This window comes from Ctenopharyngodon idella, chromosome 4, assembly GCF_019924925.1.
Source record: "Ctenopharyngodon idella isolate HZGC_01 chromosome 4, HZGC01, whole genome shotgun sequence".
Taxonomy (NCBI): Eukaryota; Metazoa; Chordata; class Actinopteri; order Cypriniformes; family Xenocyprididae; genus Ctenopharyngodon; species Ctenopharyngodon idella.
The window spans coordinates 12,435,118-12,462,057 of NC_067223.1; the positions used below are offsets into that span (position 1 = coordinate 12,435,118).

At 38.4% G+C, this 26,940-nt stretch overlaps 3 protein-coding genes and 1 pseudogene across 3 annotated transcripts; 2 read left to right on the top strand and 2 right to left on the bottom strand.

Annotated features, from left to right (window-relative positions):
* Positions 1 to 1,171: 1,171 nt before the first annotated feature.
* Positions 1,172 to 8,262, top strand: LOC127510455 (uncharacterized; annotated as a pseudogene).
* ucmaa (upper zone of growth plate and cartilage matrix associated a) lies at positions 8,154 to 11,695 on the top strand. Its single transcript, XM_051889987.1, has 5 exons — positions 8,154 to 8,317; positions 8,664 to 8,720; positions 9,072 to 9,167; positions 10,428 to 10,526; positions 11,025 to 11,695. The coding sequence occupies exons 1-5, from the start codon at positions 8,260 to 8,262 to the stop codon at positions 11,120 to 11,122; spliced, it is 408 nt and encodes a 135-aa protein (XP_051745947.1). The 5' UTR covers positions 8,154 to 8,259; the 3' UTR covers positions 11,123 to 11,695.
* A 672-nt stretch (positions 11,696 to 12,367) lies between these two features.
* mcm10 (minichromosome maintenance 10 replication initiation factor) lies at positions 12,368 to 21,677 on the bottom strand. Its single transcript, XM_051889980.1, has 18 exons — positions 21,514 to 21,677; positions 20,692 to 20,928; positions 20,335 to 20,580; positions 20,051 to 20,234; positions 19,156 to 19,321; positions 18,910 to 19,077; positions 18,166 to 18,282; positions 17,893 to 18,086; positions 17,741 to 17,811; positions 17,511 to 17,624; positions 16,479 to 16,596; positions 16,057 to 16,282; positions 15,150 to 15,282; positions 14,931 to 15,067; positions 14,589 to 14,702; positions 14,005 to 14,150; positions 13,824 to 13,866; positions 12,368 to 12,782 (listed from the first exon to the last, which is right to left on the bottom strand). The coding sequence occupies exons 1-18, from the start codon at positions 21,518 to 21,520 to the stop codon at positions 12,699 to 12,701; spliced, it is 2,505 nt and encodes an 834-aa protein (XP_051745940.1). The 5' UTR covers positions 21,521 to 21,677; the 3' UTR covers positions 12,368 to 12,698.
* Positions 21,678 to 22,324: 647 nt separating this feature from the next.
* nudt5 (nudix (nucleoside diphosphate linked moiety X)-type motif 5) lies at positions 22,325 to 26,929 on the bottom strand. The gene is made up of 10 exons (XM_051892477.1): positions 26,776 to 26,929; positions 26,542 to 26,638; positions 26,359 to 26,426; positions 24,497 to 24,549; positions 24,292 to 24,399; positions 24,109 to 24,204; positions 23,920 to 24,021; positions 23,822 to 23,830; positions 23,679 to 23,732; positions 22,325 to 23,046 (listed from the first exon to the last, which is right to left on the bottom strand). The coding sequence occupies exons 2-10, from the start codon at positions 26,590 to 26,592 to the stop codon at positions 22,937 to 22,939; spliced, it is 651 nt and encodes a 216-aa protein (XP_051748437.1). The 5' UTR covers positions 26,593 to 26,638; positions 26,776 to 26,929; the 3' UTR covers positions 22,325 to 22,936.
* Between the last annotated feature and the right edge of the window lie 11 nt (positions 26,930 to 26,940).

Genomic DNA, 26,940 nt, shown 5'->3' on the forward strand with positions numbered 1-26,940 from the left:
GGACTTGGCCAGTGGATACAATCAGGTCCCCGTCACTGAAGGAGATAGGCCTAAGACTGCTTTCTGCACCCCGTTCGGGTTGTTTGAGTGGAATAGAATGCCATTTGAGCTCTGCAATGCCCCAAGCACCGTCCAGCGTTTAATGGAACGGATGTTTGGGGACCAGCAGGGTAGGTCTCTTCTCCTTTATCTTGATGACATCGTAGTGTTCTCTTCCTCAGTGGCGCAGCATGTAGAGCGGTTGGAGGTCGCGTTAAGTTGCCTGGAATGTGAGGGTTTGAAAGTCAAATTGAGTAAGAGTGCGTTCTTTCAGCGGGAAGTGAGATATTTGGGACATGTAATTTCAGCACCGGGAGTGTCTACTGATCCCAGTAAGATTGAGGCCATAGCTAAATGGAAATGCCCTACTAGTGTGTCAGAGTTGCACTCGTTTTTGGGGTTTGCGAGCTACTATCACCGCTTTGTGGAGGAGTTTGTGGCTGAATGGACTGCTGCTTGGCCCAAGGCACGAGCAAGTCAGGGTTTTTCCAGTACTTGGACTGAAGAGTGTCAGAGGAGTTTTGATGAGTTGAAAGGTAGGCTCACTTCGACTCTGGTGCTCACCTATGCCGACTTCTCCCTGCCCTTTGTCTTGGAGGTAGACGCCAGTTATGGTGGTTTAGGAGCAGTTCTTTTCCAGGAGCAAGTGGGTAAGGTTGCTTACGCTAGCCACAGTCTTCGGCCCACTGAGCACAACTTGTCCAACTACAGCTTCATGAAGTTGGAGTTTCTTGCACTTAAGTGGGCCATGACTGAGAAATTTAGAGAATACCTTCTGGGACATAAGTGTGTTGTCTTCACAGACAATAGTCCTCTCAGTCACCTAACTACTGCTAAGCTTGGGGCCACCGAGCAACGCTGGGCGGCCCAGCTTGCAGTCTTTGATTTTGAAATCAGGTATCGGTCAGGTTGGAGTAACAAGAATGCAGATGCCCTTTCGAGGCAGGACCCTTCTGGCCGATGTGAGGTGAGAGAGTTGTTGCCTGGGACCAAGGTCCCAACTGCTGTGACGCAAGCATTGGGGGCAGATAAAGTCACACAGGTAACTCAAACTGTGGTTACGGCCTTGCCCAGTTCTGTGGGTGATATTAAGGCATTGCAGGAGGCAGACCCGGTAATCTGTGAAATCTTGGCATTCTGGAGGCGGGGAATACCCCCTACATTTGAAGAGCACAGACAGTTATCAAAGACTGCTTTGATCCTGATCCGTCAATGGGATCGGTTGGTAGAAAGGGAGGTCGTCATGCGTTTCGCCCGGATGGGGGTGAAGAGATTTTATGGGCCACTTGATAGCATCTAAACCAAATGGAATCTTGGCCATTGATTTCACCTTGTATGAGCCTTCGCGTTCCGGGTTGGAAAATGTCCTGGTGATGACTGATGTCTTCACCAAGTACACGCTGGCAGTTCCCACTCGGGATCAGCGGGCGGAGACCATGGCTCAGGTTTTGGTGATCGAGTGGTTTTATAAGTTTGGTGTCCCTGCTCACATTCATTCAAATCAGGGCCGCAGTTTCGAGTCCTCTCTTATTCAGCAATTTTGCAGTCTTTATCAGATTGAAAAGTCCCATACTACCCCATACCATCCTGCGGGCAACGGACAATGCGAGCGTTTTAACAGGACCTTGCACAATCTCCTCCGCACACTGCCCAACTCTCGAAAAGTAGATTGGCCTTCTGCTTTTTGCTGGGTAGAGGCCAGGAGATGGGGCCCTGTAGTGTAAATGTTTTGGAGCACCAAACCAGGCTGCAAATGGCATTTGAGGGAACCCGAGAGCATGTGAAGGCGGCTGCGGATCGTCGTAAGGTGCAACATGATTTGCAGGTTCGGGATGCACCACTGGGAGAGGGTCATCTGGTTTATCTCCGCAATTATGGTGTAAGAGGCCGTCATGAGATCCAGGACCTTTGGAGTCCTGTGGTGTATCAGGTGGTAAAGGCGCCTAAGGCTGGAGGTTCTGTTCATACCATAGCACCAGTAGATGATTTGAATAAGGTGAAGCATGTCCGTCACTCTTTGTTGAAGACTCGAGTATGAAGAGATTTCTCTGTCTCTCACCCGGTTGGGGTGCCAGTGGTAGTTGAGGCATCGCCATCAGAGGAGCCTACATCCTTAAATGAGGTGGATTTGTGGGTTTTGGTACCTGATACTCCACAGGTGAGTGGCAGATCGGTGGCCCGAGGCCCTGTGTCTTTAGGTCCCTCTGTTTCACCAGGTCTGGCAGAGGATATTGAATTGTCTTCTGGACCATTGCCAGTAGATGCGCCTCTGGTGGTAGACCCCTTACCGGAGGAACGGCCTAGTAGGGGTGAAGCTGCGGTGCGACGTACTGGGAGAGTTTATGCTGGTCAGCATTCTAATCGTTATCTCCCATGGGCAGTAGGAGAGATAGAAAGAGCAGGGACTGGAGGTTTTGTGTCAAACTCTGTTTCGGCCTTATTTAGGCCTTGGAACTAAGTATGGCTGAAGTCTGAGTAGTTTCATCGTCGGGGCGGTGATGCAAAAGCCAAGGGTAGATTGTGGTAGGGGAGTAAGTTCCCTTCCCCATACTTAGAGCGGCAGCCTATTAGCATCCGTGTCTTGTCTATTTAACGACTGCGATTATGCCACCTGGATATGCGTCATTGCTAGCTCCGCCCTTTGATGCGTGCACGTCCACATTCAAAGGTATATTTAGCTGGGTGGCTAATGTTGTGCATTTGTGCTTTTAGTAACTTGTATGCTCATTTATGCTCATTATGTAGCTGGAATAGCGTTTGAGGCTTCACAGTGGTGTGCAGGCTGTTGTTATCCCTAGGTAGGTCGAATGTGATTGTTTGTAAGCGGTAATGTTGTGCTGGTGACGGTAACTCGTGTTTATTTTATTCCAGCTGTTCTGGTTCCATTCATGTGTATAAGCTGTGGGGAACTGTACTGCGAGCAACTGTATGATTTGTTTCAGTGATCATTACCCCGGTACATATAGTTATTTTTTTCTATATGTATATTTACTTTTCCCCATTTAAGTTACTAATCTTTTGTTTTCAATAGGAAGATTGTTCCGTTGCGAGCGTGCTGTTCTTACGGGGAAACTGGGGCGATTGTTGTCTGCATGAACGCTCTTAAGACGGCGCTGCTGTTTTGGTCTTGTGTGTATTTTTTTTGTTTTGTTTCTCCCACGCTGAAACCGGTGGCTGTGGCAGTAGCTGCTCCAATTATCCCACCGCTGAATGTGTTGGACGGTGTGCTTTGGCCTGCCCTCAAAAGCCAGTCACAAAAATCACTGGTTTCGTGTAAGCGTGTTGGCGTGTGGTTCTGTGGGTTTTGGAGTGTAGTTCTTTATAGTCTGTGTATTTAGTCCTGTTTGGTTGTTCCATTGTATGATTCGTTTTTTTCCATTGTATGTTTTTCTTTATTGATTTAATTATTTTGTTTAGCTTGATTTGGATTATTTTCCATATTTGTTTTGTACTTATTTTTCTATCAAGTGTCTATTGTCAATTATGTTGAATATTGTGTATTCTTGATAATTTGAATAATTCTTGATAATGTGTATTTTTGATGATTTTTTTTTTTTTTTTTTTATATCAGGCTTTAGTATAATTTTGTTAGTGTATTTGATTAATTGTTTGTTTCTTGTGGTGTTTTAGGGTGTACTCACACTAAGCACGGTTGCCTTGAACCGAGACCGAGTGCGTTTGTCCCCCCTCCCCCGCTGGCCTGCACTCACACTGCACTTAACGTTCTGGGCTGGAGCACGCTTACGTCATATAGGATGCAACTTTTTGAATGGAAGAAAACAGGGAGAAATATATATTATCATTTATGCCACGCATCGATTTTCACTTGCACGTATCAGAGGATTACAAAGACAGCTGACGTTAATGGAGGAATTTGCAGCTTTACTCGCAAACTATAATTCCTGTTCATCAAAGGTGAGAAGCAGACCCGTGATAAACCCAAATACACTCAAATTAATTACATGAATTGTTAAGTGTACTATCAAAGGAGTAAAAAAGATGTTTGCTGTCATAATGATGACAGTAGCGCACACAAAAGTAGCAGCTGTTCCGTGCTCAGGCACGGTTAGCGCTCACACCGCATGCGAACCGCGCTCGAGCCCAACTGAACTGCACTCTGGCCCACCTCTTCCAAGCGGGCCAGGGCCGGCTAAATGAACCACTAGTCAAACGAACCGGGCTTTGGGGGTCAAACGCGCTCAGGCATGGTTCAGAGCGCCTAGTGTGAGTACACCCTTAGGCCCCTGAGTTGGGAGGCTAGCTGTTCCAGTACCTTGGTGGTGGTGTTTGGAGCACGAAGTGTGGATTGCCGGTTGTGCACTACTAACTAGGCCTACAGATAAATGGTAATGCATGAATTTAAATTTAAATTTTCTCGTTTGAATGCGCAAGTGTTTTGTGCACATGTAGCGCAATAGCAGCCACCGTTGACTTGAAATCAGGCACTAGTGGTTTTCCGACCTCGATTTAGCAGATGTGAGCAAAATACACATTTTTTTTTATATATTTACACGCTAACTGCAATCCAAATCTTTGATCATGCTGATTAAAAGCAGAATAAGGGGCATTTTAAGAGCAGCCATGAATGCTTGTTTGTTTCTCTGCATACACTTATATAATAAATACCATGCGTGCCCAGACTGCAGTCTCCTTTATAAATCAAATTGCTTGTAGCAGAAAAGGTAAGTTCACTCAGTGAAAGAGGCTATTTAAAGAGGTCCATGGTACAAACTCCTTTAGACCAATTCAAACCACACCCTATCAACAACCATCCATAGAAACCAACAGTAAGATGGAGCAGTGAGTTTGGTTCAGCTTGTTCACATTTGAGAAAACATTGTGGGCTAAATTGATCATAGAGACCATTTGTGTCAATGGTTCTACGATCTACTTAGGCTTATAATGCTTTTGAGCCCAGGCTGATGTACTAGCTTAAAGGGATAGTTCACCCAAAAATTAAAATTCTGTCATTGTTTATTCACCTTCCTCATGTCGTTCCAAACTTGTATGAAGACGTTTAGCACAATCTGCATGCTGCTGTTTTCCATACATTAAGAATTGGGCCGTCAAGCTCCAAAAATTACCAAAAAAGCATGATGAAAGTGGTCCATATGATACATGGTGGCCCAAAACAAACCAGATTTTAATGTACACAAGTGCAAATGAGATTTGAGTGTAGCATTCAATTCTTCTTTAGTGTTCCACAGAAGACAGTATGGATTTTGAACGACATGAAGGTTAGTAAATAGTGTTTGGGTAAGCAATTTCTTTGATAGGAACACATGCTTATATACTCAATGGGTGTCTTCTTGGGAAAACAAGTGATTCTCCAGAGCAGAGAGGCTTTTTTAAATGGAGGAACCTTTTTGAAAAAGTCTTGCCTGGAGTAGTATTTCAAATGCTGTCTATGTCTGTGTGTATTATGGGGAATGGAGAATAGCTGGGGTCGCTACTGTCTGCCTTATGGAGACTTGGAACTGAAGAAAATACCTGGATGGCGTCCAGACATCCAGGAATCCATTTACACAGCATGGAAAATGCCTCATAAATGCACATGCACACCATATAGCCAAACCAACCCAAAAAGGGCAAATCATTGATACAATATGCAGGTTTTCCTTATAGACATTGATATATTTTGATAAGCGTTCAGAGATGGAGCAATATGTAGCTTCACTGTAATCTCTTCCTTTAAACACTCAGCGTGTCTGTTTATCATTTTCTGACATTTTCTGTCTGCTAGTTGTTACTCTAATTGTCTCTCTTTCTGTCAGTTTCACTTTTAGATACAGACTAGATGGAGACTAACTGATCATTCTTGTGTATAATAATAACAAGATCCATAAATATTACATCTGCCATATGACCAGATGTTTCTATTTAGTGGTGAAAAATATATATTTTTGTGATAGGATTTGTCTTTCACACACAAAACTCCTGCTTACTTTCATTGGAGCAAGAAAGTAATTTCTGACACTCTTAAAGAATGTGTGGCACACAGTCACACATAAAACAATGACTTGGTTATTATTACATCTACTGCATAAGTATTGTACCCTGGAAAGTTTTGGAACATTTTTATGCAAAAATTATTTATACTGAGAATACTGCTGAACAGAGGTGATATGGATGGATGGAGATGAAAAGAGCTGCTCAGCTCACAGTTTGGATGGATGGAAAGAACAAACAAACGATAGATGGATGGAAAAACGATAGAACGAACGATAGATGAAAAACAAATGAATGACTGATAGTTTGATAAAAGATGGATGGATGGATGGGAAAAAAGAAACAAACAAATGATAGATAGAACGAATGATAGATGGAACAAACAAATTAATGACAAATAGAATGATAGATGGATGGATGATGGAAAGAACAAACAAACAATAGATAGAACGAACGAACGATATATGGAACAAAAAAACATGGATGGATGGATGGATGGATGGAAAGAAAGAACAAACAAATGATAGATAGAACAAATGATAGATGGAACAAACAAATGACCAATAGATAGATAGATAGATAGGATGATGGATGGATGGATAGATGGAAAGAACAAACAAACGAACGATAAAACGAACGAACGTTAGATCAAACAAACAAACAAATGACCGATAAAAAAGATGGATGGATGGATGGAAAAAAAAGAACAAATGATAGATAGAACGAACAATATTTGGATATTATTAATATTATATGAATGGATGGAAAGAACAAAAACGATAGATAGAACGAATAATAGATGGAACAAACAAATGAAGGACCATTAGACAGAAAGATGGATGGAAAAAAAGAACAAACAAATGATAGATAGAATGAACAAACTAACGAATGAAAGAATAAATGACCAATAGATAGATAGAGTGATGGATAGTTGGATAGAATGATGGTTAACAAATGATAGATAGATAGATAGATAGAACAAATGATAGATGGAACAAACAAATGAATGACCAATAGATAGAATGATAGATGGATGGATGATGGAAAGAACAAACAAACAATAGAACAAACGAACGATATATAGAACAAAAAAACATGGATGGATGGATGGAAAGAAAGAACAAACAAATGATAGATAGAACGAATGATAGATGGAACAAACAAACAAATGACCAATAGATAGATAGATAGGATGATGGATAGATGGAAAGAACAAACAAACGATAGATAGAACGAACAATAGATGAAACAAACAAATGACCGATAGATAGATTGATAGATAAAAGATGGATGGATGGAAAAAAAAAGAACAAATGATAGACAGAACAAACAATATTTGGATATTATTAATATTATATGAATGGATGGGTGGATGGAAAGAACAAAAACGATAGATAGAACGAATGATAGATGGAACAAAAAACATGGATGGATGGATGGATGGATGGAAAGAAAGAACAAATGATAGATAGAACAAATGATAGATGGAACAAACAAACAAATGACCGATAGATAGATAGGATGATGGATGGATGGATAGATGGAAAGAACCAAATGATAGATAGAATGAACAATAGATGAAACAAACAAATGACAGATAGATAGATTGATAGATAAAAGATGGATGGATGGATAAAAAAAAAGAACAAATGATAGAATGAACAATATTTGGATATTATTAATATTATATGAATGGATGGATGGATGGATGGAAAGAACAAAAACGATAGAATGAATGATAGATGGAACAAACAAATGAATGACCATTAGATAGACAGATAGATGGATGGACAGATGGATAGAATGATGGCGAACAAACGATCGATCGATAGATAGATAGAGTCTGATCTCAGGGGAATGCAGGGAGTGTTATTTCTGATGACAGGTGATACTGAGTTAATCGTTTAATCCTGATGAGCTGCTTGAGGAATCCATCACACACTTGATCTGCTGTTCATTTGTTTTATTAAAATGGAAACCTGATGCTAAACTGTAAATCTGCCAGATACAGAAGTTTGGACAGCAACAGTCAATGATGATGAGGGCTTTTATTCACACAGAGGGTCTGATCAGTGGGTGTGTGCTGCGCTCCGTGTCTCCCTCTCTCGCCCCTCCTGCTTCCCCTGGGCGAGTGAAATTCCAGCTCCCCCTCCTTTCCTTGCCTTGCCTTTTCTCTCTCTCTCTCTGTCACATACACATGCTCTCTCTCAGGTCTTAGGACTCTCTTCTGTGGTTCTGACACCTGAGTAAGACACACTCATCTTCTTAAGGATGGCCTGGAATCACACTGTCCTGCTCACACTGCTGCCCACCGTCCTCATTTTAATTGGTGAGTAACCCCGTTAAATTAAAAAATGTAAAATGTTTACTTTTAGGGAAAGCTTAGTGTAAGTGACCAGTATTTATAAATGCACTAAAACCATTTGACAAGTCCTCATTTAGATGGTTAAAGTTAAGTTTTTTTAATGTATGATTTAAATTAAATGCTTTGAAATGTACTATGGAATGTCCAAAAATATTGTATTAGCACAGTATTTTTTGTAAATGTATTCAAAGAATACATTTCTTGTAATTTCGTGCAATGTGTTTTACAAGAAGAGTTATCAATTATTTAATATCAGAAGAATTTTCTGATCAGAAAAACTGTGAAAAGAAAACGCTCTCTCTCTCTTAAGTGCTGGCAGGGGTTGAAAGTGCAGCCGTTAAAGATGGAAAAGACAGTGAAGCTAAAGGTGAGTTCAACACACACACAGTTTTATGTGGACTTTATGTGGATTTTTTTACTGTACAAACTGTATATTCTCCTAAACACAACCCTCATAGAAAACTTTCTGCATTTTTACATACACACACACACACACACACATATATATATATATATACACACATACACACACACACACACACACACACACACACACACACACACACACACACACACACACACACACACAACATCATCGTTTTATAAGCTTTTTTTCCTCCCAAAAAAAATTTGGTCCCCACAACATAGGGTTTACCAGGACCACACACACACACACACATCCCACATGCTCTCTTCACTTACTCCATTGCTTTTGCAGGCGCATCTAAACGAGTTTTCATGCCAGCATCTGATGCCTCAAACTTCTTCAAACGCCGTGGTCGCAGATCCCCAAGAACTTATGAAGAGTACTATGGTAAGTGCAGTAAAACTCTCCTAATGTCAGTTCTGGTTACATTTACACTCGTATATTACACTTGTAACATGTAATTCAACAATTAAAGAGCTTAAAGTCAACTTTAAGTAATCTCCCATCAAAAATGTATTCATGTTTAAAGGGTTAGTTCACCCAAAAATGAAAATTCTGTCATTAATTACTCACCCTCGTGCCGTTTTACACCCGTAAGACCTTCATTGATCTTCGGAACACAAATTAAGGTATTTTTGTTTAAATCCGATGGCTCCGTGAGACCTACATAGGGAGCAATGACATTTCCTCTCTCAAGATCCATAAAGGTACTAAAAACATATTTAAATCAGTCCATATGAGTACTATGCTCCGAGTTACGTAATCAGATTACTTTTTAAAGTAACAAGTAACGCAACGCATTACTTTTAACAGAGTTACTTTTTCAAATAAGTAACATAAGTTACTTTGTTTTCCCATTTATTGACCTCTACTGTACAGGCGTGAATTTGCATTTCTATTATTTTTTAGAGTGACAGTTCTTCAAGAATTTAATCTTGCACAACTATTTGAATTTATTCACTAAGCAAAAATAATAATATCCTGGACAATAGGAGGCTTGAGTCAAAAACTTTGAGAACCGCTGGTCTAGAAGGACCAACCGGACAATATGGAGCCATTCTCTCTCTCTCTCTCTCTCTCTCTCTCTCTCCTACACACACATACTGACACTCGCCCAAACGCCATCAGGCCGTCCCTTACTTAGCCTGCTAGTCTAAGATTGCAGCAATGAAAGCATGGAAAAGTTTTACTGAAGTGTATTTCAAGTTGTCAGCAATGTGTGTGTGATGGTGCAGGAGCAGACACTGCAGGTTGGAGGAGTTAAAGCAGTTGGGGCCTGAGAGTGGAATGTGCAGACATGAGCTAAACTAACCTCCCTCACTATGGAGAAAGAGAGCGAAACCTAGATTATTTTTGGCACCCAATTTTCTAATATCTGTGAACTGCTGGCAGTTGGTTTATGGGAATGTGTATTACCCTTAACCTGTTTATTTTATACAGTCTGGAGTTTTTGAAGATTCTGAGACGTCTCTAGAGATGAGGGCAAGCGAAAACAAATCTACCCTTTGTCTAGTGATGTAGATCAACCTACATTTGGCCATTTTGAGATTATCAGCATTGGCATGTCATTTCTAAACTCTACCGACAGCTTAGTCAATGAATGCACATTTAAAATAATGCTGAAATGTGTCTTTTCACTCATTTTAGCAGAGCAAAGGGTGAAGATGGCTACAAACGAGCGAAGGAGGGAGCACTATGAAGAACAAAGCAATGAATACGAGGACTATTTAGAGGAGGAGCGCAATGGTGAGACTGATCTCCGTTTGATTATCTTGGCTTCCAGAAAAGAGAAACATGCTGTGCAAAAACTTTAGGGGATAAAGATCGCAAGACTAATAAGAGGCTGATGACAGCCACGGCTCTCAGAAACACTGGACCAATGATTAGGAATTATAATCCAGAACTCTAGATTGGTGCACTGATTTGAAAGTAAACAGTAAATTTGGCACAGTAGATGAAATTTAAATTGAACATTTGAATGTTCCAAGAACAGATTAGTGATTTCAGTTATAAATTCCTTTTTAAAAAAATACCATGAAAACCCTAGTTCCAAACAAAATACCAGTTACACTACATAATGAATATTTTGATTAAGATAATCATGGCTAAACACCATGTAAATTGGTGGAATCTTTAAGACTTAGAGTTAATAAATTGTTACCTTTTATTATTTAAGATATAGAAAGTCTTTGAGAAAGGGTCTTAGAATCCAGTTCTAGCTGCTGTTTGTCTTTGTATCAACAGAACAGATCGAGAGGACCAGAGAGAAGAACGAACAGTGGAGAGAATTCCAATATGATGGGCAATACCCACGATACCCTCACCACCGGCCATACGTCTGAGCACATGAGCACAAGCAATGCCTCGAAAGTGGATCTTCAGTTGAGGAATACTTTCATGACACTATTATTCAAAACATATATGCACTTATAGACTTACAGCTCTTAATGCTATGGAACCCCTAAAGGGAAATGGGAGGAAAAATGTGTTTTGGTAAAATGCGTCCGCTCAAAATGTTCTTGTTCACCTGAGAAACTTTGCGTCCGCTCAAAATGTTTGCATTCCCCTAAGAAACGTTGTTCGCTCGCAAAATGTTTTGCGAGGAAGCGCAAAGTTTCTCAGGAGAACGCAAATATTTTGCAAGCGAACGCAGATTCTTGGGGGAATGCAAAAGCTTTAAAATACAGTTTTCCACCACATTTCCCTTTAGTACAGAGCCCCTAAATTAACATGTTGATTAAAAAAAAATACATGAAATGAGATGAGGAAAAATTGTGTTAATGCTTTTGCATTATAAATCAATATTATCAATAGTGATATTATAATGTATCAACATTATAAAACTTTTTTTCCACCTCCACGTTAGGGGCTCCGTATAATACAAATAGGCTATAATAAAAAGGGTTTGTTTGGAAGGCGTTTTTTCTCTGTTATAATCACTTATCTGAAATCTAAAATGTTCTTTATTGGACTCAAAACATTCATGATTAGTTTATGATTTTAAGCTTTTTTCCCCCCAAGAGCAACTGCTTATTTCCTTCTTCACTAATTACATTCAGCTGTTATCTGAACTCCTTTTTTCTCATTTTCCACATTAGTGAGGATTTGATATAAAACGCATCAATCAGAATGATAAAAAAAAAGGAAAGTAAAAAACAAAAGTAAAGTGTAAAAAGTTTTGCTACTATTGCAACATCTAATATATGTGTGTGTGTGTAAAAAAAAAAAGAAGAAAGAAAAGAAAAAAAATGCTCAGGTTTGTGCTTCTACAGATGGGATAATTCCTAGGCAGTATTTGCTGGCAGCAGAGTGACATTCCTGTGCTGAGAGCTTAGACAGATGGGAAAAAGAGGGAGAAAGAAACAAGTGGAAAGAAAGATTTATTGACCTTCCTGAGCCTTTGTGCCGTTACCCAAATCTCACATGCACCCGATTGACAGGAGAACGACTTACTGCCACTCCTACTGCTTAAGGAAGATCACAGAGGGGTAATAAAGCTTTGAAATATCACTGCATGCTGTGAGATGAACAAGATTTAGCATGTGTGCCATCCACTCCAGTCAAATCAATATGAGAACGTTCACAAGTTCACTTAGTATATTGTTTAATTCAGGTGTGCCACTTGGCACAGTTGATATATAAAAGTTCAGAATTAAAATAATAATGGTACATAAGAATATTTACATTTAAAAAGGCTTGACAGCTTATCTTAAAACAACAAATATATAAACAACAGACAAACAAAAAAACAAAACAAAAAAAAATCACTAAAAATCACATTTAACGTTGACCAACTTAAATGTAACGCCGAAGCCCCTTCAACACTTCAGTCTTGTTATGAAAACATGATCCAAGCCGCCTCATCTGTGTGTTTAGACTTCTCAGATTAGGCTCCGGCCACACACGGGACAGCTGACTCTACTTTAAACTGTTGAGGAATTTGGCCTGTTCCTCTCCGCGTGGCAACAGTAGCTCCCCTCCAATTTTGGGTCCCTTTTTCTCCTGTGGAAGTGAAATACAGAGCGAGTTAAACGCTTATATGATTAAATTGCTGAAGTAGCACTGAAAAATACAACCCAATTCTAATTATTTATAAATAGCTATAATAGTATATAAATAATACTGCATAGCTGTGCACTTATAGAATATTAAAAATTAATTAGTTCTGTTGTAACTTCTGTCAAGCAATCAGAATCATGGAGTCCCAGTTAAAGGAATAACAAGTAAAAATAAATATAGCTGCAAGCAGCCATTAAGGGGCCAAGCACAAAGCAAGCAAGAAGTCAGTTAAATATAGCATTTTATTTCATATAATTTATTGTAAGTTAGTGGCAATTTATATAATAATATTTTGTTCAGTTATAGCGCCACCAACAGGTGCAATCCCATTACTTTTTTTGTGTGTTCTCAGAGTGTGCCCATAAATAAGTGTCAAATTTGGTGGAAATCTCTCATTTCGTTTAGGAGTTATAGACATGTATATGTATGAGCACATTTATAAAAAAAAAAAAAAAAATCACCCATGCACAACTTTGACTGCATTTTTTTGCCACTTACTATCAAAATTTTAGCATTTGGACGTATATCCAACAACCTGTTTCTGAATTTCCTATGGTGGTTTTGTCTCAACCGAACTAACGGTTTCGAAGATATTCGCAAATGCCGTTTTAAAGCTAAATCGCAATGTTGCACAAACAATAAGGCAAAACCTAGCATGTTAGGTATCGTTAGCAAGGATTCAGGAATCTAAGGATATGACTCCTATGAAAATAAGTCAACAACATCAAAAGTTATGAGCATATGAATATTTGACTTCACCACTAGGTGGTGCCGTCTCAAAACTTCTCAGACTCCTTCAGGGCATTGTGCTGATGACCCATGCGAGTTTTGTAATGAAACACTGATTTCATAACATTCCCACAAGCGGTTCTATGGGCTGCCATAGACTCCCACAGTGGAAGAAGAATAATAAGAACGCCAACGGATACAACAGGTGCCATCACACCTCCTAATAATAATAGTAGTAAAGAATTGAAACTGTACCTTTAACATGCCGTCTCTCTCCCACTTGAAGAGGCCACAATGGCTAAAATGGAAAAGTGAAATTTAAGTTATTACAACATGCAGTTACTTCAACTCATCAACTGACATTTAAGTATCAAAATGTCAGTATCTTATATAAAATATAACCCATGAATACTGAAAGTCCTGCTGTATCACCCACCTGCAGGCTCCGTGTGGCATCCGTCCCAGGCAGATCTTTCTCTGCCCGCAGGGGCATTTAAAGAAGCGCTTGACGGCGTCGTGCCAGTGGTAGTCATGTTTCTCTTCCACACAGCGGTCCGCTGGTTTAAAGTGGGTGTATTTACACTGCGGGCAAGAAGGGCTCATAAACTAAACCGCATAAACAATCCGTGATTTACAGGTGTAATCAGTCCATAATTGTCTAATTAGCATCTTTAAGAGGTTTGTTTGCCTTCCATTCCTCTTGAACAACAGTCATAGAGGGATTAAGTTACATATTATATTCAAGATTGGTTCGTCATTAAGGCTTGCTGTGAATAAATACTAATTTGCTACTAATGATGCAGGAGAAAAATCACTTTTTTTGGAAGGACCTGAATGAGACACACAGCAATAAATGTGTTATTATTCTATGGGGATTTTCAAGTGGACCACTTAGTGTAAACTGCATCCAGCACTTTTTTTGACCCTAATTTTACACTGGAAAAATGTTATGTAATTTATGGCTTACTCAGCATATAGGAAAGAGGCCGTGTCTCTTTAGTAGCAAATTTGTTGACTTACGGTTTTGCAGGTGACGGCCCGACACTTCATCTCCCTGATGTTCTTCATCTTCTCCTCCATCTTCTCTTTTTGCACCAGTGGCTCAAAATACTCCTGCATGGCCCGCTCCTCGATCTAGACATATAACATTTAGTCAAACATCCAAGAAAATTCCACCAGGGCATGACTTGAACAATCATTTCATATCACACATGTGGTGAAAAACACTACAGCATCCAAAGCAAATAAAGTCAGATCATGCTGAACGCTTGATCCGTCCACCCATTGTGACATCATCACATATCAAAGCATTGACATTCTTATCAAAACATACAGACGCTGCTGTTCAGCCAAGATACACACCTCTCCCATCATCCACGAGTTCGAGGACTTGGCGTTGAGGATACGCTGAAACTCCTCCGATTGGATGTACTCTAGCTGTTCCCGCCTTTTTTTCTGAGCTGGCTCCTCCTCCTCACCAGTTGAATTTTCATCTGTTACTGCAGATAGATATGTAGAAGAATAAGTGTCTTAGAGAAGAGCAAACAGTCAATCATAAAACTCGTATGTGAACGTCTGTACCTTTAGGTGTGGAGAGATTACGCTCCACTCGATTTGCGATGTCATCGCTGTTGGATCGCTTGCGTTTTACAGCATTTGGGTCGTCTTTAACAATGACTGAACCTTTGGCTTGGAGTTTCCTCACTGCCGCCAACTAATAAACAAAAACAGCTATTATAAATGCATTTGGAAAATCATCTTGAAAGAAACCGTTAAATCAAGGGTTTTCAAATCAGGGACCCTGGTGGTCCATGGAAAATTTGAGAGAATAAAAATAAATAAACTTAAGAAATGTTATAGAATCACTGCTTTGAGGATGGAAATCATAATGTGATTATTTTATTCTATTGACAGCTTTTGTTTTTTTTAAAAAAAAAAATAATAAAAAGATACATTAGAGCATACTTTTAAATTATTTTATCAATAAATAACAATAAGAAATACATTTAAATTAAATTTTTGTTCAAGCTTTATGTAATTTTTTTATTTTTTTTATAAACACTTGAATGTGGGTAAGTTTCATTTAAAAAAAGCAACACTTTGAACAAAAAGCTGAGAAAAAATCATGTTTTTTTTCCCCAAAGACTAGATCGGATTCAGAAACAAACATTGACTAAATTATTAATAATTATTTTATAAAGTACAAATATGTTTTTGTTATTATATTTGTTAATATTAATAATTCATATTTTTAAATTACTAATTTTATCATTATTAATTTAATCAATTATTTCTCATTATTATTAAAAAGTTAGTTATTAAATAAATAAATAAATAAATAAATAAAATAATATAAACTTCAATTTTCTTTGCAATAATTATAAAAAAAAAAAAAAAAAAAAAAAAAAAAAAGATTCACAGCAACAACACTCTGGTATTTAAAAAAAAATCCATGAACAAATGAAGGAGCACTTTCCTGGGCCAGTACCTTTGCGGCTGAGAGGCTCTTTGATGGTGGAGACAGATCAAGGAGGATGTCCTCTCCTTCTGAAAAGCCACGGCCCAGCGTGGGAACAGGAGGGCCTGAGAGACGGGACGCAGGGCCAGATGACCCTTTCGGAACCTCCGAGGCTGCTTTTGGGGAGAGTAGGGGACCCCTGGTTACATTGGGCTGGGAGGGAGCAACAGGACCCCCACTATTCTGACCAAGAACCCTGGGTAGAGAAAGAAGGGGAAAAAAAAAAATAAATAAATAAATAAAGACTATAAGCACAGTTTAAGGGTCTTGATCAAGAGCATAACCTCTCCAAAAACTCAATATGGAAACACTAAATGTGTCAGCTTTCAAATGTAATGTTAAGCAACATTAATCCAAAATAAGAAAAAAACAAACAAAAAAAAACACCGCACCTCTTTTGAATCTCTTCCGCCCTCTTCTTTCGAGCAAGCATTCTCTGCTGGTGCTCTTCTTTCTGCTGTTTGAGAAGGTCAGATGCAGATATAGACTGAACTGAAGATCCCGTCATATCTAAAACATGGGCAAACAAAAAATAAGGCAAGTAAGAGATGAAATTTGCATGGTATTTCAGTGACAAATGTGCAGGCTTTTGGTATGTTTCATTGCATCCCAATTGTGGGGTGGCATTCCACAGACATCTGCTGGCCCAAAACAGTACTGCAGCATCAGAGAACATTCATAATTATTAATAGTGCAACTAGTAGCTCTCAAATTGCTTAAAGGCGTGATTATGATTTCACTTTTTTAACTTTAGTTAGTGTGTAATGTTGCTGTTTGAGCATAAACAACATCTGCAAAGTTACGACGCTCAAAGTTCAATGCAAAGGGAGATATTTTTTTTTACAGAAATCACTTTTTAAGGACTACATTTTTTTTTTTTTTTTTTTTAAAGTTGTAACTTCTTCCTGAGTCTCTCCATCAGTGTCCGACTCTGGTTTGAACTATGTAAGCGTAATCATCATTTTGGCTGCGTGAGATTCTCCAGCTCTGTTGTTGAGCAACCGAAGCATGAGCTGTTAAAGCTCCGCCCTGTTTTGGAAATCGGGCCGGGAGCAGCAACTCATTTGCATTTAAAGGGACACACACAAAAACGGTGTGTTTTTGTTCACACCCAAATAGGGGCAAATCTGACAAGCTATAATAAATGATCTGTGGGGTATTTTGAGCTGAAACTTCACAGATACATTCTGGGGACACCAGAGACTTACATTACATCTTGTGAAAAGGGGCATAATAGGTGCCTTTTAAAATGCATGAAAACCAACAGTTGTTTGATGTCAAATCTGGCATGGTGGCCTTTGAGGTGCATTGTTTGAATATGCACAAGCGTAAATGAGATTTGCGAGTTAAGGATTTGGAATGACATGAGAGTGAGTAAATACTCACAGATGTTTAATTTTGGATGAACTATCCCTTTAAATTACCTGTACTCTTGACTTGTCCTAAATGTCTCTTTATATTTAGTGCTCCAGGCGTCGGCATAGACATCAAGCCTTTGAAGTCATTCGAACAGCCCGAAACCTCACCCGAATTCAGAGCTACAGGAAGGAACACTTGATTAGGAATCATGAACAAGCACAAAAAAGGCAGCCATTTAGAGAGAGAGGGGAAAAAAAAAAAAAAAAAAAAAAAATGTACTAAACAGAAAGTTTACCAAGTTTCTTAGTTGGGATGGATGCCAAAATAGACTGCATAGTGGGTTGTTTCTTTGGCTGTGGGGCAGACCTGTCAAAATAAAAGATAATTTTAGGGTTTGTGTGAATTTAAAAAGGAGGTGACGGTCATAAAAACAGGCAGTGAACTCACATTGAGGGCGCACAGGCGAGTGAGGACATGCCCCCGTAGTGGAAGTTAGATTGGCAAAGGCGTTCCTTCAAACTGCCACGCCCCTTTCCTTTACCAGGGGCGGAGCCTGTGAAGCTGGACTGAAGCTCCGCCCTCTTTGCACTCATTTTCTTATACTGGGCTTTAACGTGGTACTGGCAGTACTGGCATTCATACTGTTAAAGCACAGGAGTAATGAATTTGCTGATCATGAAATATTTCTGAAAAGGATGATGTTTGAACATGGTGGCATACCAAGTTGACTAGCTGAGTGCAAGAGTCCCCATTCTTTTTTTTGGCTTTGCAGGTGCCGAAGTCCATGGCTTCTCCCATTATAAGGACCTTCTGTGGGTGGTCCACTGTCAGGCTGAGCTGGAGAGAGACACACACCACATGAAACATTATACGCAACCGGTTTTATTTCCATAATCTGACATATTTTGGAAATAAGTTATTTTAGTATTTAGGTAATGCGTTAGTTTAGTATTTTTACATTATTATATTTTTAATTAGCCTGTGGATGTTTACACAAGCTCTGTGATTCACCGCATCATGTGACAGATGAGGTAATTACAATTACCCTTATGATAGTTTGATTATAAATGTATATTTGAGAGTAGATAATATATAGATCTGAGACTATAGTTTGAATTAATCCCTTTTCTTTGCATGACATTGACATTACAGTGCAGAATGGATCTTTCGGCATTATCCCGAACATTGTATAAGCATTCGTTTCATGTGTTAACTATTGAACAGAAGAGAGGCTCTCAGGAGCACATATATATTATATTTCACATAAAAATCAGTCTACAGGCTTTCATAGACAACCTAGCAAGTCAGGCAAGGTCTCGTTTAGGTTTTGTTGCAAGCTGTTCACACATTGGCAAAAAAAGTGATTAAAACATGAATATTCTTACATATAGCCCCTTTAAAGAAGCAGAGAGTCCATTTTGAATTCACATTACCAATGTTTTTGAGGGCTTTATGTACACAAACCTCATTAGAACCCTCTTTGTTCTTCATTGGGTTTGGATTGAGGATGCCAATCACTGTCCCAGTATCAGTCTTCCACAGATCCGCATGAACAGACCCAAACAGGAAGAGAGATACATTCACTTCCAGATTATGAAGGTCATTCAGCTTCCAGATGCTGAAAGTTTTCCCCTACAAAATAAACAAGGGTATAATCAAACATACAATCTGTAACCCATATACAAGATATCAGAAACACCGGCCTCTTACATTGTTTTTGCTCTGTGGGGTGATCTTATTTATCACCACTGCGAAAGTGACCCAATCACTGTCCTCTAAATTGTCCCTGGCCAGTCGATCGGGCAACTGAGAGAGCCTGATCAGTTTGCGGCTGGCCATTTTTTGCTCAATGTCTATGGAAGAAAGACGTGGTTTTCTACAGAGAAAAAAAAAAATACATTGTGCTTTTAATTGTAAGAAAGAGAAAATCTGAAATACATTATTATGGTAAATTAAGGTCAAGGTAAGATGGTTATTTATAGATCTTATCCTCATTAAATTAAAAACTTAATTGATTCATTTTCTATGTTATAAAACCGATTAAAGCAACAATGAAGAGGCCATATTATGCCCTTTTTCAAAATCTTATTTTTGTTTTTGGGGTCTACTAGAACAGATTTTCATGCTTGAATATTCAAAACACATTATTTTTCACATATTTGACATTGTTGCAGCTCCTCTCTTCCCAGTCTGTCAGTAACACTGTTTAGTTCCTGACTCTATGAAGCCTCCTCTCCTTCTTTTGTGATTGATCAACCGCTTTTAGCTTGTTTCGGAACACGAGTTTCGAGTTTCAACACACTACTAAAGCAACTCAACCAGGCCTCTCCCTTTTATTTTTGGTATGCCTTGGACATAAATTATTTAAATGAGGAATATGGTGATGTGTGCGTTCACGGAAGAAAACTAAAGACAACAACGGAGGCGTTTCAGGGAGTTCAGAAACAGTGTGCACTGATATAGAGAATAACTGTAACTTTGCAGTGATTGTAACTTTTTCAAGCTCAAACAGCAACATTACACACTAAAAAAAGTTGAAAATGTATAAAAAGCATAATAGGACCTCTTTAATCATCTCAACAAGCCAAAGTAATTGTACACTGACCTGAGTCTGAGACCTGAGAATTTCTCTACGGCAACCTCTTGATTGATAGATGGGCGTGGTGTTGCCTGACGCATAGTGGGAGGAGACTTAAGAGGGGGCGGTGACTTCAACATGCTGTCTCTCATTGGCTGAGATTGGCAGCTGTTCATAGTCTGGCCAAGAGGAGTCTGCCTGTCAGAGGATGCTAATTTATAAAAAAACCCATTTTATTTAAAGCATATATGACATTCATATATTTCCATAATCCTTTTAGAAAGCAAAAAGAACCAAAAACATTGGGACACCTGCTTTGGGTTGGTGGGCCGACCTCTGCTTGTTTTTCTGTTTTGCTGTGACACCTGATGGGGGAGAAGCATCGCTGTCCCGTCGTGTTGGTGGGGTAGTTTTTAAAACCCCCTGAGGTGATGTTAAGGGTTTGGTGCTTGCCTGTCTCTGGACGGAGGGTTTGTTTTCAGGCTGTGTGGTTTTCTGTGAGGCCTCCAGCTGCTGCTGTAGCTTTTGCATCTTCTGCTGCATTAATTTCAGTTCGGCTAGAAGACAAATACGGTCATGAACACCTCACAATATATGTATAACCTGTACCTATAGTCCATGTATAGCCTGCTCGTATCTAAACATGCCTAGATTAACTAGAGCATTACCCTCTAGATCTTCCTTTGACTTATTCAAGTCACTGCCCCCTTCAGCCGAGCTGGACTTCCCAGGTGCCACGTCTTCTTCCCCTTCCTCCTCCTCCGGTTCGATATATTGATCACCATCATCATCCTCATCGAAGAGATCGTCCAAATTGTCAGTGCCCTCTCCAGCAGCAGGAGTCTCCAGATTCTGGCTCTCACTCTCCGCAAATAAAGACAGCAATATGTCCAGATTCTCCTCCTCTGATGTCAGACACATGTAACAATTACATTGTACAGTATATTGCTCGTTCATTAAATATAGCAGTTACAAAATTACAAAATAGTACATAACATTATGTGTTATATAAATACATGTACTATATAATACTGTACATTCAGTAAATACTACATTTATTTCATGTAACATTTGATAAGGACCATATATAATATATAAATGTTATATAGAACAGGGTATTACACATTGATTAAATTTAACAGATTAAAAAATATTACAATATGAATGTTATGTGTAAAATACTACATAAACACATGCACTATATATAAAATAAATGACCAAATAAAGTACAGAAATACTATATCCATAATTGTACGTCAAGAGAGCAATAACAGCATACAAAAGTACTTACTGACAACGAAATCACTACTAAAATTTAGCAAATATACTATAACAAACGAATAATATCATAATATACATGTTATATAATAATTTAATGAAAATTAGCCCAAGAGATTTAGGGAACGGGAACTGCAATTACTTACATTTACATCTAATTTACCAAATAATAAACTGGCCTAACATTTGTACTTATATGCTGCTAGACATACCTGCCATTTTGATTTTGATCGCTTTTCCTTTCTTTGTGTTTAAATGAAAGCTATTTAACTCCCCGCTGAATCAGACGCAAACACTGTTGTTTCAATGTTGGCGCGAAAAATGTTTAATATTCAGGACCCCGGAAACTACGTCACTTTCCAGGAGAACTTCGTGCCTGTCCATAACATAATAATAATAATAATAATAATAATAATAAATACAATTTAAATTGTTTAACAAAAGCACCAACGTTGTACAAAAATATCACAATAACCCTACGTTTTTGTAAAAAAAAAAAAAAAAAAAAAAAATAAAAAAACAATACAATACAATAAAACTAATGTTTACGGTAGCGTGACGAAAATATTGGCTGGTATTGAGCTCTATTCTTAGCAAAGGATTAATTACGTTTAGATTTCGATTATATATTTATTCGACCTATAAAAGTAAAATTTCGAATGATTAATATTACAAAAAGTTATTATAATTTTATAAATTATAAATGCATTAAACAGATAATTGTTAAATTATAATTTACATAACTGTATTGAATAGATTCCTTATTCATTACAGTAATGTAAATTGTAAATGTATGTAAACACACAGGCATTCGGTGTCAAGCTGCACCCATGTGTAAGATGTGCAATTTACCAATAAATTATGTAATAAAATCAAAGCTGGGTTTGACAACCTTTTTGAATTACACTCTCAGTAAATGTGCATGCGTGCGCGCGCGCGCACACACACACACACACACACACACACACACAGTTAAAATTACAAGAAAGAATAACAAATTAGAGACATAAAACCACACACATATGCAAAATCTAAACTGCCAAATTTATTAGATAAAATTTAATACAGTTATCAATGTACACAGCATTGCATATGCATATCTTCCAGTACAAACTGTAATGTTTTAGAATGATTTACAATCAATGCAGGCCTGTAGACAATTGTATACACAATATTCAATGCTACTGACATTATATGAAAACATAAATACAGTACATCAAAAACATAAATTTTGGGGTCAGTTTTATGACATTATGCTAAGATCTGATAATGATAGTACCTTAAGGAGTCTTTCTATGACACTTACTGTATGACCTATAAATATAACTATTATTATTTTGTGGTTTTCTTTTGTTATTACAGGGTGTACTGAAAAAATTCACAGTTCTAGCTGCCAGAACTTTTAGTTCCATTTGGTCAAATTCTATTTAATCATCTATTTAATCTGGAATTGTAAAACACTGAATACCTGTTAATTAAGAACTGTTAGTTTATTAGGAATGTTCAGGCAATCGTGGTAAAACTCTAAGGCCATGGTCAAGTACTGATGAGCTCACAACCGTATCTATCAGCACAGAAGCTGTGACTGCTGTCGGCCTGTAGTGTGTTCCAGAGGAGAGATTTGTGCAGTCAATCTCACTGCTTCAGCACAGGCAACTCTCTAGGTTTAAAGAAAGCCTGGGACATCCCCATGGCATAGATGTACACCTTGGAGTCTACAATGATTTTCTCTTTTTGCAGTAAATCTATTAAAAAATAAATGACAACAACAATGAAGGTTTAGTACATCAAAGCAAAACCTAACAAATTGAGTGGAAATCATACAAAATGAATACTGAATAAATAGGTCATTTACGCTGCTGGTCAAAAGTTTGGAATAAGATTTATTTTACATAACTCTCTTATGCTCGCCAAGGCTGAATTTATTTGATCAAAAATACAGTAAAATAGTAATATTATTACATTTGAAAATAACTGTTTTCTATTTGAATATATTTTGAAATATAATTTATTTCTGTGATGGTAAAGCTGAATTTTCAGCATCATTACTCCAGTCTTCAGTGTCACATGATCCTTTAGAAATCATCACAGGAATAAATAAAATTTTAAAATATATTTAGATAGAAAACTGTTATTTTAAATTGTAATAATATTTTGCAATATTACTGTTTTTACTATATTTTTGATGACTCTTATTGAGCATAAGAGACTTCTTTAAAAAAAAAAAAAAAAAAAATCATAATTATTGCAAACTTATTGCAAAAGACCGCCAGTGTAATTATGAACTTCTTATTTAGCAATACAGTTATTTATAACCAATGGACACAATTATAAACTAAAGATTTATGCATTTCTCATCAGCAAGAAACCCACTCACCATCGATTTTTTGCTGAAATTCATCCAGAGGTAGAAGAATAACCTCCACAAATTCTGAGAGACAAAATACGGTTTCAGAAAAAAAAAATCAAAACATTATCAATATAATGGTGACTTATTTTTACTGGAAAACAAATACATACCTCCATCACCTGTTGGAGACAAAAGAAAAGGCATGAATTGTTTTGCATTCATTTAAAACACACTATGTTGAAATAATAGTAAATGATCCGTCACTCACCCAGCTGCTGAGTGGGGTTTATATTTTCAATATCATCTCCGTTAATATGTACCATCACGATCTGTGTGGTGCAGTTAGACAAGCCTGGGTCTAAACATGTGACTAAAACACAGAAAATGGGATGTGATATTAAAATATCTAAGTTATAAATATTTTGTCAAGTATACAGACACATTACAGCAGTTGTACCTGGTGTGATGCCCACTACCTCCCCTTTGTAACCCGTTTCCTCCTTTAGTTCTCTCAAAGCAGCCGTTTCAGCATTCTCATTGTCATCTATCAGGCCTGAAATATTCATACAGAGCGAATAATCAATAGTTATTTCATTTTATATAAACTGTTTTATGTTGTACAAGCCTAAAGCAGACTGACCTGCAGGAAACTCCAGTACGTTGCATCCCAAGGGTGGTCGAAACTGCTTCACCATGACAACACAGTCTTTATGTAGGGTCCGCTTCAGAAGGGCTATGATTCCCACACCTTAAGATCCGTTTAATCTTATTAATATTTATAGAGCATTAAAGCATGAACAAAGTTCCAAATGAAAATGTGAGCGAGTGTTTGGAAGCACACACACCATCAGCTGCACTGTCGGCTACTCGGGTTGTTCTCTTTGCGGTTTCCCATGTTCTGAGGAGACAAAGATCCACAAAAGATATTCCAGTTAAATGTCTAGAAATTCTGTCTGTCTGTCTGTCTGTCTATCTATCTATCTATCTATCCATCCATATGTCTATCTATCTATCTGTTTATTTATATTAAAGATATATAAGATATACAGACAGAAAGATATACAGACGGATAGATAGATAGATAGATAGACAGACAGAAACATCAATTTACAGGCAGATAGATAGATAGACAGACAGACAGACAAACAGACAGACAGATAGGATAGTCGGATGGATAGACAGAAGGACAGATAAATAGACAGACAGATAGACAGTCAGATGGATAGACAGACAGATAGTCGGATGGATAGACAGACAGACAGACAGAGAGGCAGACAGACAGTCGGATGGATAGATAGACAGAGAGGCAGACAGACAGATGGATAGATAGACAGAGAGGCAGACAGACAGACAGACAGATAGGTAGATAGACAGACAGACAGACAGATAGATAGACAGACAGACAGTCGGATGGATAGATAGACAGAGAGGCAGACAGACAGATAGATAGGTAGACAGACAGACAGACAGACAGACAGACAGATGGATAGATAGATAGATAGATAGATAGATAGATAGATAGATAGATAGATAGACAGTCGGATGGATAGATAGACAGAAAGGCAGACAGACAGATAAACAGACAGACATATAGATAGATAGTCAGATGGATAGACAGACAGATGGACAGATAGACAGATAGACAGATAGATAGATAGATAGATAGATAGATAGATAGACAGACAGATAGATAGACAGACAGACAGACAGTCGATGGATAGATAGACAGAGAGGCAGACAGACAGATAAACAGACAGACATATAGATAGATAGTCAGATGGATAGACAGACAGATGGACAGATAGACAGACAGACATATAGATAGATAGTCAGATGGATAGACAGACAGATGGACAGATAGACAGACAGACAGACAGATAGTCAGATGGAAAGACAGACAGACAGATAGTCGGATGGATAGACAGACAGATGGACAGATAGACAGACAGACAGACAGACAGATGGACAGATAGACAGACAGACAGACAGACAGACAGACAGACAGATAGATAGATAGATAGATAGATAGATACATAGATACATAGATAGATAGATAGATAGTCGGATGGACAGACAGACAGACGGTCAGACAGATAGACAGACAGACAGACAGTCGGACGGATAGACAGACAGACAGTCAGATGGACAGACAGACAGACAGACAGTCGGATGGACAGACAGACAGACAGACAATCAGTCGGATGGATAGACAGACAGTCGGATGGATAGACAGACAGAAAGTCGGATGGATAGACAGACAGACAGACAGACAGACAGACAGTCGGATGGATAGACAGACAGTCAGTCGGATGGATAGACAGACAGTCAGTCGGATGGATAGACAGACAGTCAGTCGGATGGATAGACAGACAGTCGGATGGATAGACAGACAGTCAGTCGGATGGATAGACAGACAGACAGTCGGATGGATAGACACACAGACAGACAGACAGACAGACAGATAGTCGGATGGATAGACAGACAGACAGACAAACGTATAGTTAGATAGATAGACTTATATAAACTGTTTATATATATTAAATACTCTGTATTTAAATATTAAGATGATTCCAATTATTTATCTAACCTACCTACTGTACCAATCTACCTATCTATCTAACTGTAAATAATCAGTGAGAGTATCATCATGTCCACTCCACTCAGTCCAGAGGTCACACATCATTTACATACAGTCACAGATCAATACCTGGTGCTTCCAGAGGGATCCACATATGTGGTCTTCTCAAGCTTCACCCACTTTCCACTTGCTATCAGCTAACAAGAACACATATTTTAATGTTAAAGAGCACTTTGTAACAATATGTGGATGTTTACATGATGACAAAATGTAACATGTTTATTTTACTATGCCTTTAAGACAGACTCTTACCTCCTCTTTTATTACATGAGGTTCAGTAGTGGCTTTCTTTGGAGAGCTCATCTTGTGCAGGAGGCGATCAGTGATGTCTGGAACAGTTACAGTAATTCTGCACGTACAACAGAAATTAAGTTACAGGGCGCATGATGTTGTCATGATGACTAAAACAAATCTATTTCAACTAGTTCATACACAAAAAGGTAACGCGAGATCTGTCTAAGTCGTTTGAATTACCGGGGTACGTACCGAAAAAATCCAAGAGTATGTCAAATAGATCACAGTGATCTAGACCGAGAAAGTGAGGGATGTTTAGATAGTTTTCTTACATATAGTCACGTGTTCAATGAACATCTGCCTACGTGTGTGCAGCTAAAACAGTTCCTCCTCTTGTACATTGCATCATGTTATCGT

Bases quoted from the DNA above. Each gene is read 5' to 3' on its own strand.
- ucmaa (XM_051889987.1), top strand. From the start codon at position 8,260: ATGGCCTGGAATCACACTGTCCTGCTCACACTGCTGCCCACCGTCCTC. The intron at 8,721-9,071 runs GTGAGTTCAACA...TTGCTTTTGCAG, and splicing joins AAAAGACAGTGAAGCTAAAG to GCGCATCTAAACGAGTTTTC. The intron at 10,527-11,024 runs GTGAGACTGATC...TTGTATCAACAG, and splicing joins TTTAGAGGAGGAGCGCAATG to AACAGATCGAGAGGACCAGA.
- mcm10 (XM_051889980.1), bottom strand. The intron at 19,322-20,050 runs GTCAGTGTACAA...TTTTCTCTGTAG, and splicing joins TTCTCAGGTCTCAGACTCAG to AAAACCACGTCTTTCTTCCA. The intron at 13,867-14,004 runs GTGGGTGATACA...TTTCCATTTTAG, and splicing joins ATGCCACACGGAGCCTGCAG to CCATTGTGGCCTCTTCAAGT.
- nudt5 (XM_051892477.1), bottom strand. From the start codon at position 26,592: ATGAGCTCTCCAAAGAAAGCCACTACTGAACCTCATGTAATAAAAGAG. The intron at 24,022-24,108 runs GTACAACTGCTG...TCTGTGTTTTAG, and splicing joins GGTAGTGGGCATCACACCAG to TCACATGTTTAGACCCAGGC. The intron at 23,047-23,678 runs GTGAGTGGGTTT...ATTTTTTAATAG, and splicing joins ATTTCAGCAAAAAATCGATG to ATTTACTGCAAAAAGAGAAA.